Genomic DNA, 14,457 nt, shown 5'->3' with positions numbered 1-14,457 from the left:
GAATAATATATTTGTGAAATCTCAGTGAATGAATTTGAAGTAAATCCAACGTTTCGCCTGGCAATCTAGTCCAAGCTTTTTCAAGAACCGAATTGCGAGGCGAAACGTTGGATTTACTTCAAAATCATTCACTGAGATTTCACAAATATATTATTCCTATTTAATGTCTGAGCGATAAGCCTTTCTTAAATCTCAGTTTGTTTCTTTGTATTCTCTTTTGATATGCGTTTTCTTATTGTATACTTGTGTTTTTTTCTATTTATAGTTTCTATAAAGGTACTGTACCTAGATTAGGTCGTGTCTGTTTAGATGTTTGTATCAGCTTCATGATTTATGATTCATTTATGGAGAGTTTTCACAAAATATGGGATACAAAGAAATCTTAAAATATTTTCATATTTATACATTTATACTATACTTGGTTGTGACGAAATTCTTCTCATTAAAGTTATATATATTTATATATATAGAAAACAGTAATTTCAAACCACAATAGTCCATTCACTTTTTATTTACATTTGAATCTGGTTAAAAATATTTGAATAAAGAAGTAGATGGAGAAGAATAATACACTTATTGTATCCACTTACTTATTTCTGTATTTATCCATCTATATTGATAAACAAAGCATTCCAATCTTTATTTATATATTCCTTATATGGTTGTGTTAGTCATCTTTGGTTGTGCAATAATTCATGCAAAATCGGTTATATGTTCTTGTTCTTTTAAATTAAAGAAAAATATTGTCAAATTTATTTCTGTTTATCTACAACCGATTGTTGCATGTTTTTATGAGAGAAAAAACTTCACTCTTCTTTTCTATTTTTTCTTATTAATCATTCTATCATTTCTTGTTTGGTTTATCCCTTTTCTCAGTGGATTTTTCTTTTTTTGAAGAAGAAGAAGAAAATCTATTGTTCCCTTTTGAAAACGTATTCCAATTTGATAAAATCGATTTTTATGAGTTGACTGATTTTCACTTGGATTAAATATGATTGGCGTTTTTTGTTGTTGTTGTTGTTGTTGATCTCTTTCAATATGTATATCTATGCCATTATTTATTTTCTCTGTGACCTGTATTTCGAATTTTAAAAAAAATATTGGTTATTCACTAAATGATTATTATTATTGATATATGTATTTTCATTTATAAACTCTTCTAATCAATGGCAAATTTCACGTAATAATTGTTTATTTCATACATCGCATGTCTAAACTTGTTTTACATAGAGGGTTATTGTTGGATACCTTACATTGTTTTCGTGTATTCACTTTCGTTTACTTGCAGTGAGTCATTATGATATGGCAGGGAGTGGTGCATTATCTAAATGAATAATATCAGCATTGTTAATTTGATAGAATCTACTAAAATAGTTGGAGTGACAATTTCCAGTTGCTATTCATCCTTTTCATGTCTGCTTGCGATTCCCGACACAGTGTCATCCACTTTCCTTTTTTCCTTAAGGATTCCAAGTAAGCGCTTACCTCGTGATGCAGTTTGATGATTTCCAATTTGTATCCTACTCACCTCCAACGTTACTAACTAATTTCTTCCTCAGCTGGAAGCTAGTTTGTTTTCTCTCACAGTAGACCGTTGCGTTGGTATCTGGTCAGCGAACAATGAGTATCTTGCGTAGACATTTGTTTATAAATACTTGCACTTTCTCGATGATGGTTGTAGTAGTTTTTCAAGTTTCATCTCCGTACATTGTAATTAACTGTTTCGACGTTTGTATTGAGGATTGTGACTTTGATGTTGACTGACAGTTGCTCTAGGTCTCATATGTCCCTCAACTGTAGGAATGCTGCCCTTAGTTTTCCAATCTTTATCTTCACATCTGCATCTGATTCTCCTTGTTCATCAATGATGCTGTTCAAGTATGTAAAAGATTCCAAATCTTCCAGCATTCAATCAAGTGTGATCGGTTTGATGCTTTCCTCAATGCATTTGAGAACCTAGGTTTTTCCCTTGTGTACATTGAGGCCTGCTGTTGTAGAGGTTGCTGCTACACTGGTTGTCTTCACTTGCATTTGTTGGTGTGTATGAGATAGAAGAGCTCAGTCATCTGTGAAATCCAAATCGTCTAGTTGCATTCAAGCTGTCCATTGTATTCCGTGCTTCCCCTGTGATGTGAAGGTTTCATAATTCAGTCAATCACCAGAAGAAAGAGGGAGGGTGAGAGTAAGTGACCTTATCTGACATCGATCTTCACTTAGAATGAACGCTCTATCCAAACTGAAAACGTATTGCCAGACAAACCGAAATGATAAACACACTAATGTGGTCTAAATAGTACTAGAATTTGTAAGTTGTTTATTTGCTCAATGAACTATGCGTGATTCAGATTAAATAGTCTGTAGAGCCAGTAAAATGTCATTGAGCCCTAGTGAAATCATCTGGTATTTGGGTCACTTGATATCGAACAGTTCATGGATCCACATCAAGTTCAAGGACAACCAACGCGCATCAGTTAATTGTAGGCCATGTGATGGTGGTCGCACTTTCTCTTGTACTTACTATAGCTAATATATTTTTGTAAAAACGTCCCTTGTGTTATACGGTCATCAAAGCGGCGATATTACCTTGGTACGACGAAGGGTAAACCACGTTAGCTGCTGAATGCGAGATGTGACTTCGAAGTTAGCTGTTGGTAACACCATTCTCGTTTAGCTCAAGTCGGCCGTCAATCATTCGACATAGATCATTTACGTTAGTGATCTACTAGCCAGTAAACGATAGCCGTGAAATGTGGATAATTACATAATGACACGCGTAAAAGAAACTGAAAAGATGTATTGCACACGTGTGAATAATTTCACCCGTGCAAATGAGCACATTATTCCTGGAAAAATAACAAACAAGGGCTTAATAGCTAGATTTATACATAAAAGCAAACATTGCATAGGTGTGTGATAGAAACCCTTAAAGCAATAATGCTAGTTTCGTTAACTAGTCCTGCCATCTCTGTCGGAGTTCAAATATAACACTCCATTAACCCCCAATAATTCATCTCTTGTTTATCACTTTTGAATCATATATGAGTTGTCTGGGAGCCGGCAGTGACTAATTCTATCTTATCTGAGGTATTTTCAAGACAGTATAGCCAAACAAAATACTTGCTTGTTCACAAAGACAAATCTAAGATAGGTTACTAGTTCAGCTGTCTAAATGATATGTGAGACATCTCACATGCAGCGTGCTGTGAGCATCATATTGGTAGAATTATTTATTTTAGAGCAATGGTATAAACAAGCGTTTTGTTGCTGTTGACATACACCGGTACGGTTAATACAATTACCTACACTATCACTACACAGACGAATCGCAAAATTTGAGATCCTAATTTATCAATTTATAATAAATTAGAAATCCTCGTTTCTAGCAGCAGGATTATAAGAAAGCACAAGTTTACACCAGATAAAGAAATTCAGAGTGATATGTACGACGCCGATCACCCAACTCGTACACTAAAAGTTAATCTTCAAGAACATAATTAGTATCACATTCCTATCCAGGTTACCTACTACTAATGAGAATGATAAGCAAGACAGAAATATGTGAAAAAAGCGTGTTTAGATCACATCGTTCCTGATTACTTGTGAGAAACGACGCAAAAACGATAATTTCTTTGCAAGTAACTGCTCAATACAACCAGTGACAGCATTTGAATGTAATTTATTTAGTGCCTTGGTTCGCTGCTCTTTCATTCCTGTGGTATCTAGGCAGAGCTATGGATTTCTAATAAGTCACCCTTATCCCCAGTTCTGGAACGATCGCCCACAGTATAGAAAAAACACCTTATAAGAGTTAACAAAAGACAGTTTAGGATCTCATTGTAAGCAACTGTATAAATCCCCATCTGGACATCGAAATCTTCAATCACTGGCTAGACCAGACGTGAGACTCTAATGGTATCAGTATCTGACTACACGACATTTGAAGCTGAGTGCAGAATTACGTGATCATACCATGTAACCCCGTCCTTTTTGTGTTGAATATATTACTCCCTTTCCAGTTCAAATATATTATTCAGAAGCGTTAGACGTCATATTGCTGATCGTCACGATATTACTGGTCAGTGAAGACTGTGATGTTACTTCCACGTAAGATCTTATAGATGATAGAGTTGCATTATGACATATCTACAATCTTGGGATTAGGTCTAATATTATAGCAGCAAACATTAATGTGCTAATACTGTTGTTTGGTAATGGGATTATAAAATAGGAAATGAGTCCGGTAACTGTCAACGGAAGAGATAATAAAGAGTAGTTCATAGTTTCAAAATAGATTAAGTTGTTAAGTGAGGATAGAAAATGAAGAATACGACTCAGATAACTATCCAATCCTTGTCAACATTAATTGCTAACCTATGTATATTTACGTTGAATCATGATCATATTTGCCAGTGCCCGATGTTTTCACAAATTTTTTTCACTAAAGCATGTGAATGATACTAAGGGTTGTTAATAAACCATTATAGCCAATCATAAATATAGTTGACCAGTTATCGGTGTCATCGAGCTAACAAGCTGACTATGAATACTGATCTGTAATACAACACAGTACACGTGATCATTTATCAATAGACTAATAGACTGACGGGTTAACATATGTAAAACTCAGTCGGCAAAGTCTAAATGAATGTGAGAAAGGTAGGAAAGGTAGGTCATGTGCTTACCCGTTGATTGAGATATCTGGGAGACCTACTGGAACTATATAATACAAGTTCACGTAATATTCCACGACTTTGCAAACGCCTTTGACATAGTACTCCTTGCACTTCACATAGCATAGGTTGAAAATATACGTTTCTAAGACCCGATTTTATCGTAGCTCCGGAATTCGTTAGAGAACAAGATGTTCTTCACCAAGGTCAAAGAGTGGACACGAGTTGGAAGGTCTCAATATCAAGAGTTTTAAGAACAGCAATCGTGTCTTCACTACTGATCTTGATCTTTATTACCGAGTTGTGAAGTAAAAATACCATATCGGTACTGTTTAATGCAGACAGCACACGAATCTGAAGGCGCATAAACAGCGGGAAGAATACATTTGAGGTTCAAATGGACCATACAACAATAGAGGGATGAGCAGTAGGCGCTGAGTTTAAAATTTTCTTGTCAAAATGTCATGTAGACATTCTGTTCCATTGATACAAAATCTTAAGTCTTCTAAGGGGGTCCGTTCTTGATTGTCAACTCAGAGCATGATCTCGGGCACAGTGAACTCAAAAAAGCAGTTGAAAATACATGGAGATACAGACAAGGTAGACTAAGTCATTCACGTTATCCAAAGACAACTTGACTCAATCGCCCAAGAGTTGTTTCCTAACTCTATTTTCAACTTACACAGTGCCTCACCTTCAAGTTTACAGTTTCACTGAAACTCCTTTCTGCAAATCGTCTGTTCTCGTCAGCGTTTTTGTAGCATGGTTGATTTCTACGGCATGAAGTTTTTGACCGCATTCCAACTTCTCTGTTTTACCTACGCTAGGGATCGGCGGTAACCTTAGGGGACATGCAGGTGGAAGAACATACCGAGAAATGAATAGCTACTAGAAGCAACTGGAAAGGATTGCTCAGGACAGAGTTCAATGAAAAATCTCAGTAGAAAGCTTACCCTCCTCTACGAGGGTTAACAGTCGTAAGTCAAATAGCCTTCTCCGTAAAAAACATAAATGTCTTAGACCTTGAACAAATATGGACAACTACGTGAGTGATGAGGTTAGAATATAAATCTTACAGAGAAAAGCCCTAGTACATGAAGTTATCCTGGTTGGGTAGTGAGAGAATAAGAAGCGATCTAATAATGGTATATATATTAAACATCACAAGGCACCTCAACAATATCATTTTACTAGAACGAAATAACGCTCCTTGTAGCAACCCCCCGAAATTGCACACCAAGCAGCAAAATACAAAAGGACACTACCACTTTTTTCTCATAAAGAGTTCGCCGCCATCGTAATGCTCTCTCGAACGAAGTGACCATAGCGCTCACAGTAACGTGTTTCAAGAAGAGACTTGAAAAACCAGTACTATTTCGCTTAGATCAGTTGTGCCTGATGCATGTCTCATACTTCACTTCTGTTGTCATTGCGTCATATCAGTAATTACCTCCTTTGTCTCCTAGTTGCAATTCCATTTCCCCTCCTGTCCTGAAAAATCTGTCTTTTCCCGCTGTCTAGATTTCCAAATAATTAACTTATTATTTTTGAGACAATGATCTCTTAACAATGAAATTATCGCTTTATTACTTCCACATTACAATTAACCATGTTTCTGCCTGGTAATATGATAGCTGCTGGTATCCAGAAACTCTACCTTGAAGCAAACGCATTCCTCTGAATCAAAAAAATGTACACACCAAAAAGACTTGAATTAATGTCGTCGAATAACACTACCACTCATTGGACATAAACGAATGACCAGAACCTTACCGAAACAACAAAAGGCTAGCCTTAATAAATTTATCAACTCATAGAAGCTCTCGAAAAACATGTTAACTATTGGATATTAAAATATTATTTAAATGGTTCAATGGTGTATGTAATCATGACAAAATACTCGTTCTTTTACAAATGGTGCGCAATATGTTATGAAACACCCAGTAATTTAAGTGCAAGAGATGAACTTAGAAGACTCTACAAATGATGATTATTTAAAAAATTCGAAATCACGCTTTTCGTTTCACAGAAAAGAAGAAAAAGAACATAAAGGAATAATATGCTGTGGTCACAATACATGTCATTTAGACCGCTATAATCTCATTAGCAGTGTGAAACCATTCACAGCTAGACCATATACGTTGTACAAAGTAGTTTTGACAACAGCTGACGTTCCTGGCGCTGGTACATCGGCTCAGGTATTGAATCTATATATTTTCATCTTTGAAGATCTACATAACACTTAAAGGTGAATGGGGATCCTCCACTCGTCAGAAGCTCAGGAAGGAAAAGGTTCCAACAAGGAACCTTCGCTTTTATTTTTATCCTGGTTCAACAAACACCTTTTCAGTGGTTTCTCCAGATTTAGGAGGTTTGCATTCTGTGTTTATTGAGGTAATCTAGTATATATTTCTGTCATAAATAATTACGCATATGTGATTCACTTTTTTAAGATTGATTAAGTGAAGAAATGTTATAGGACAGTTACAGTTTCAAATAAAATATTTATTTCCTCAGCACTTTGTCATTTATTTGAGTGGTTTTACTGGACCTTTACATGAATTTTCAGGGTACATTTACTCCTAAATAATCCCTAAACATGACTCCGTCTGTTTACAAAATAATTACTTTCCCTTAGCAAACACATGTTATGTTAGGTCACTTGTTTTTGTGACTCACTCCTGATGTGGTCAAAAAATAGATGACAATTTTACTTTCTTCCCTCAGACAGAGGTTCGTGAAGTGTAAATTATTCTGTACACCATTGTGCATGGGCTTAATTTTATCATTACATTTCTCATAGATTTCAGTAACTAAGGAGTTATATTCTTAGTCAATCTTAATAACAGAACTGGACCACTAGAAGAAATTAAGGATTTAATAACTGATAGTAATGACGGTTATCTAAAATAAAGTAAGGCAACAATGCCACTAACATTTTATAGATTTAACTTAAAATCATAGTGAAAGTAACTCACAACTTATTGGTTTTTTTACACATCAGCATGACAGTTTGAGAAAATCCGACAGCTGGCTTCTGGAAAGTGTACAAGTCTTTCATCCTCTTACTAAAAAGCGTTACATGTTTATGTGTAACCATTGGTTTTCCTTGTATAAGGAAGATGGCCTCATCGCACGTGAATTATTTGGAATACGAAGCGCGAAAACAAGTAAATTGTGAATAAAGCAATTAAACACTGCCGTACATCAATTTCTTAACTTTTAGAATACTCTATTGTAACTGTGACCGGAGATCAAGAAGGGTCTGGAACAAATAGCAAGGTATATATAACAATTTATGGAAGGACTGGAATTACTCCCAGAATAGAATTAAGCCAAGAAAATAAAAGTACAGGAAAAGATATCTTATGCGCACCCTTTGGACGTGGTACAAGTACAAAATTTATCGTCAAAGCTCCTAATGTTGGTGCTATTACAAATATTCGCATTAAGCAAGATGAGTCGGGAAATGAACCACATTGGTTTTTAGAACGTGTTGTAGTTACTGATATGTCTTATCCCCAATGGACTTATTACTTCCATCTTTCGTGTTGGCTTTCTAGTAAGTATGGTGATGGTAAATCGTGCAGACTTGTTCGAGGTTATAGAGAACCTACTGGAACAGGTGTTGGTAAGTTGCACTTGTAGCAAAGTGAAACAATCTTTCAAATCTACGACTAAATAATTTCTTGACTATGTGTAGAAATTTATTCTTTTCATAAGTTAACCATGTTATCCAAGATAGCTTTTATTCTTTCTGGAATATTATGTTAAAACTCGTTCAGTGTGCACGTTTGACTCACGAGGTATTGTTCTGAAGAAACAAAAATTTGAATACTGGCTCGAATATCCTAGTAACAGTGTCAGAGTGTCTGGCATTAAACTGTTAGATATTTAAGAGTCATCACATACATTGCAAAATAATGAATGAAGTGATAATGCAGGAATAATAAAATACTATTATTAGTCAGCTTTTGTCTTGAGCACTCAAAGTCGATAATCCAGAGGTTTCTAATTTGAGGGAAACTATCATACTGTGTTTTATTAAACTTTAGTCATCAAATCTAAGTAATTTTAGTACAAACTTTGGTAGGTTGGAGAATCATAGATAACAAGGCAGGGCTGCGCTTTTACTTTGGTGGGGTTTCGCAATCATAAGTAGTGTACGCTTAAGACCTTATTGAGGACAAAGTCAAGGTTTGCAGATTTCACATGGAGCGTTATAGCCTTAAACATCTGAATTATTATATATTTGTCCTCTTTTTTAGAATTTCAGTCTCTTATCAGATATCTGATTAGCGAATTGTATGCTCTTTCAGTTAAATTATCTTTACCCCCTTTTTTTAAAATTGCCAGTATTAACTGTGCAAACATCTAGTTCAAAAAGTTTGATTGCCATCGATAGAAATAAATGTCAATCAAATTTTCGAAGCAGATGACTGTCTCCGGTATTAAAGATAGGGTTTTTTCATTTATGTTCGGAAATAGAGTGACTGGAAATGATTTATTTTATTTGGAATCAATTTATTAAGTCTTACTATTAATATATCTTTATGTGTTTAGTGTCTTTTATTTATTTCCTGTCCTAATAATAATAATAACATCGTTAAGCGCACAAGTAAATACTACATTTTCATACAAATACTATAACGTATATTTAATGTTTATATAACACTCAGCTAATTAAAATGGATATTTATTTGAAAAAATGGGTCCACAAATAGTTTCCTGATGAAGTAACAGATCTACTTAATCCATTTTAGTCAACATCTAAAAACTTCGATGATGTCCAAATTTGATTTTTTACTAAGAGATCAACGTTCAAAATAAGTATATAAGTAAATTAAACTAATTATAAAAAATATATTTCGCTTTTCAGTAAAAATGGTAACGTTTGAAAACAGGCTTGATTTCTAACTTCATTTTATTAACTATTTCAGAAACAGAATACAAACTAACATTTTATACATCTGACCAAAAGGATGCTGGGACAACGGGTGAGGTGTATGTAAAACTTTATGGGGAGAAAGACTCGAGCAGAGAAATATGGGTTAATTCTATCAACCAGAAAAACAGAAGACAACCAACATCTTATCATTTTACTCGTGGATCAACCGTGGAAGTTTATTTACCACCATGTCCCCAGTTAGGTGAGATAACCAAACTTAAGGTTGGACATAATAGGGCTGGTTCATCTCCTTCATGGTTTTTAAACAAGGTAAGACGTTATACTTCATATAGATCAACTATCTATCTAATGGTTCTTAAGCAGACAGTTGAGGTATAAACGAGAAACATCATTTCAGGTTCCATGTATAAATTGTTGCATTTTCGAGAAATTCCAGTTGCTAATTGTAGTCTATTCGGAAGCTCAACACTATTGCATAGTTTAAAGAAGGTGCATGCGATATTTTCAATAAGAACAGTCCGCTACCGTTTATCTTGTGTCCTAAAGGGATGACTTTTAATTAACAATGCATCAGAAGCTGGATTTATCCAACAAGCATATTTTTAGGGATATGCTGCATTCAACTGCTCAAGTTTTAACAATTCAACAAAATTGTATCGAAGTGTTAATTATTCCCAGTTGAAACAGACACAAAACCAATGAACTAATTCCTTGATGATTAATTTTTGCACGCATACTTTTAAACAACAGAAAACATTATTTCAATTCTTCATTCATTCACTCATTCTTTTATTTATTTATGGAAAATAATAGTCAAGATAAACTGAAATTTCTATATTAAGATGTTAAGTTTCCATTATTTTAACGAGAGTAATTAACTTGTAGCTTCATTTTGACTGTTGTAATTCAAGGTGATTGTAGATGATCTAAGAATGAATCGTGTATTTGAGTTTCCTTGTTATGCATGGATTACTAAACCAAGTGAGACGATAATTGTGTGTCAAAAATCAATCAAAAAAGAAGAAAAGGAAATTATTTGGCAAAGTAAGTTCACTACAATTTATGGATATATATATACAACATTAAACAGCTTAAGATGTCTTCATATATAATCTTTTGTTTGTTTGGCCTAATTCAGTTGGATCTCTGTTCAACAGAGCAGAATGATGTTTTATTACCATCTAGAATCAAATGAGTACATTTAATTTATCAGGAGGGGTTCCGTGGAGATTTTAGTAATTTTTTATACCATTGAAATCATGAGTCGATTAAAGTTAGACCACCATGGGAAACCTGGAAGCACTGGACGGCCGTTTTGTCTTATTATGGGACTCCTCAGCAGTGCACATCCACGATCCCGGTTTGCGAGATTCGAACTCAGGACTTATCAGTCTCGCGCGCGAGCACTTGACCGATAGACCACTGAGCCGGCATCCCAAAGTGTCAATGTCTAACTTCAACCAATCCACGATGTTTGAGCAACCGTTCATCAATTGTCTTCAGTGAGTTTATATCTCCCAACAGACCCGGTTGAACTCCACTGGTTACTGCTTCTCACTAGAATTCCAGGAAATACCTCATGGAGCCAGTCACTAGTGAGCATATGATCATTATCAGAAGGGGGTTTTGTGGAGATTTTAGTAATTTTATCTAGTTGAGATCATGAGTCAACTGAAGCTAGAGCACCATGAAAAACCTGAAAGCAGGTTTTTCATGGTGCTCTAGCTTCAATTGACTCATGATCTCAACTACATAACATTTAGTTTAGTTCAAAGAAGCTATTTGAACTAATTCAAGATGATTGTAGTTTAAAACTACGTCTATATCTTTTCATTACCGTTTCTACACATTGCAACTTCGAGTCTAGAGTATTTGTTTTATAATGATTGGAGGTGTCAAACTATTGGTTGTATATAATGTTACCTAACTTATCATAAGTAAACTAAAAATATTGAATTTAAAATCACGAGAAAGTAAACATTGGATCTTATGAAGTACGAACAAATTTCGTCTTAAAAGTACTCATTAAGTTGAATTTATTTTTGTAAAGAAAGATGCTCCTTTTTTCGGAACGAGACGTAAATGTTATGAAAAAATAAAAAAAACAATATAATGGCATGCATTACTGATTTGAATTCTTAATTAAAATTGTTATTAAGTTACTTACATTTGTTATCAACGGAAGACTTGTAACTCAGTCAGTTTCCAACTAGCACTTTAGGTCAGCTTATAAGCCAATTACTTTTGATATAAAAATTAAATTATCAATAAATTTTATCACTATGGGATGTAAAGTTTTCTTATTGAACAAGCTTCATGTATTTTTCGAATTAAAAAAGTTTCTATCTACAAATAGTACGACGGTTCGAAAAGGGAGATAATTTTATTGTTTTGCATTTTACGTATTCTATTCTTAAACAATAACTCTCAGTTTGATCGTATGTTTATAAAATTTCATTGAAAAGATAGGTAGCTAATCCGACTTTTTGTGCATTTCCAAACAATTCACATTTTTTAAAATCTTTTACTGATATAACAGAGATACCATTAGAAATTCGCTTGTACACTGGCGACGTACCAAATGCAGGAACGACCGCTAAAGTTTACCTTCGTTTAAGTGGTCCTGAGCAAATAGCCATTAGCAAACCTCCTTATCCAAATTACCAGATAACTAACACTACTGTACAGAAAGGATTTGATAAGACACTGGATCATGTAGATCAGAAAACCACTTCTGAAAATAAAGAGGATGTATATACAACTCCATACATATGGCTGGAAGACGGTAATTATGACAGAAATGGTGTTACATTATTTTCTATTGATTTACCAGTACCAAAGTTTATCAGTCCTCTATCCCAGCTGGTAATAGGACATGACAATACTGGTCATTCTCCATCATGGTTCTTTGATAAGGTAGTTTGATATGTCAAAGTGAGATTTTGTTGTAACTAAACCTTTTAATAACTACCTGAAATTATTCTGCGTAACTTTTAGATTATAATATAGTTTTCAGTCGAGGAACTTTACCGTTGTCTCTTATATATTTAAAATATATATCATAGTAACAAGAATAGAAAAGGGGACTCCACAACTCTTAGTGCAATTGTTTTACATGAGGTTTTGTTCTTTGAAACATTTATTCATTGGAGTCCCATAATCTTTGTGGTAACTTCATAAGACAACATCTTGAATAGCTACTTCATAATGTAATTCTCTCAGAAGTATGATTTAGTTCAGTGACAATATGGAGAGTATTCGATCTAGTAAACTCAAATGTGACATTTTTTTGGACAGACGTACAATAGCTTTGCTGGTATTCATTAGATCATGATCTATAACTAACTTGTAGCTAATCTCTCCCTGAGTAACATGAGTATAACTGTTTCTTGTTAATTAGTAGGAAATGTAACCATTATCCAGGATACAGCCTTACCTAAATTGAATGATAATAAAACCAGAGCAAACACACAGTTTCAAGTTACCACATGATACTGTATTGTTGCCGTAAACTGGCAACTATTATCTCGAGTTTAGTTTTCAATGAAGAGTTATAAACAATTCCCAGAGGCTAACAACCAAGACAATTAGAGATTGGTTCACCCAACAATTCTATGTGATGGTATTCTAAAAATACTGAAAAGCAACTGGTTTCGAAATTTCAGCTAGCTATTATTTTAACCTTTGTACCTATAAATAAGCTATTTATTAGCCGATGAAACAAATTCTTTACTAATTAACTTTTTACGTTGGTGTTTATTGTTTCCTTATTACTAAGGTCCTTGATAAAAGTGATATTTCAATATTGATAGTTTATCTAGTATAAGGTTGCGCAAGATTAGCTTTGCTATTCAATATCAAGCTGGATCTCCGTAATTTGAGCCAAGTCATTAAATCTCTAGTAATTTTTCTCAAACCAACATCTTTGGATTCATATCTTTTTAAGATGCTATATAGAAAGTAATGGAATTTATTTTGTTACAAATTTAGTAAAGGGTTGTGAAGATTGTTGATTTTCAATTGAGATCATGAACCGATCAATGTTAGACCACTGTTGAAAACTTGGAAGCACCAGACGACTGTTTTGTCCTAGTGTAGGACTCCTCAGTAGTGCGCATCCACGGTCACACACGTGAGATTCAAACGCAAGACCTCTAATCTCACGTGCGAACACTTAACCTCTAGACCACTGAACCGGCGTCTGACGGTGTTGATGTCTAGCTTTAACCAATCCACGAGACTGTGTAATCACCTTTTATTGTCTTCATTAGATGCGTACTGACAAGGAGTACATTACTAGACCGAAATGGCAGTCCAGTGCTTCCAGGTTTCCAATGATGGTCTAGCATTGGTCATTTCATGATCCAAATTGAAGTTCCAAATATATCACAGTCTAAAGTAATTTTAAAAAAAATATTTTCTATGGTTGGTTGTAAAGGTTCAAATATATTGTCCACTGAACGGTGTTGAACAAACTTTCTTATATCGTAAATGGTTAACAAGTAGTAAACCAGGCATGAAAGTTGAACAGATACTATGTGAAGAAAAATCTTTAAGAAAATGTACTGATAAAAGTAAGTTTAGAAATATTGATAAACTATAATCACAATAAATTCATTTATGATTGTTTGTTTGAATCTTCCCATCGATGTGTTAGGACTGCAACTGGTCAGTCTCTAATTGGCATATGTGCATACTGTGCGTATTGCCTTGATATAGCCTTAATTCACAAGCATGGTAAGCAAAGATGGATAGTGGCTAGCAGTGGAATCCAGGACGCGCGTTTCGTCCTATTTGGCGTTTGAAGCGAAAGGCACTGGGTTCGAGTCCCAGAGTGAACATCAACTCTGAGATGCAGGTACATCCAGCTGACGAATT

The 14,457-nt window shown here is 34.6% G+C and overlaps 1 protein-coding gene across 1 annotated transcript in view; it reads left to right on the top strand.

The window, feature by feature from the left end:
* Nucleotides 1-6,631: 6,631 nt before the first annotated feature.
* Nucleotides 6,632-14,457, top strand: part of Smp_149310 (putative loxhd1) — a gene marked incomplete at both ends in the record, with an annotated part of 62,152 nt that continues 54,326 nt past the window's right edge. The window contains 9 exons of the mRNA XM_018796645.1: nt 6,632-6,868; nt 6,900-7,064; nt 7,675-7,840; nt 7,897-8,301; nt 9,611-9,888; nt 10,491-10,623; nt 12,119-12,190; nt 12,299-12,495; nt 14,018-14,153. Coding sequence (XP_018651766.1) covers nt 6,632-6,868; nt 6,900-7,064; nt 7,675-7,840; nt 7,897-8,301; nt 9,611-9,888; nt 10,491-10,623; nt 12,119-12,190; nt 12,299-12,495; nt 14,018-14,153 — 1,789 coding nt within the window. The remainder of the gene's footprint in view (nt 6,869-6,899; nt 7,065-7,674; nt 7,841-7,896; nt 8,302-9,610; nt 9,889-10,490; nt 10,624-12,118; nt 12,191-12,298; nt 12,496-14,017; nt 14,154-14,457) is intronic.

Source organism: Schistosoma mansoni, chromosome 4 (genome assembly GCF_000237925.1).
Source record: "Schistosoma mansoni strain Puerto Rico chromosome 4, complete genome".
NCBI lineage: Eukaryota > Metazoa > Platyhelminthes > Trematoda > Strigeidida > Schistosomatidae > Schistosoma > Schistosoma mansoni.
The sequence above is the reverse complement of the archived record's forward strand: the minus strand, read 5'-3'. Positions and strand labels throughout refer to the sequence as shown.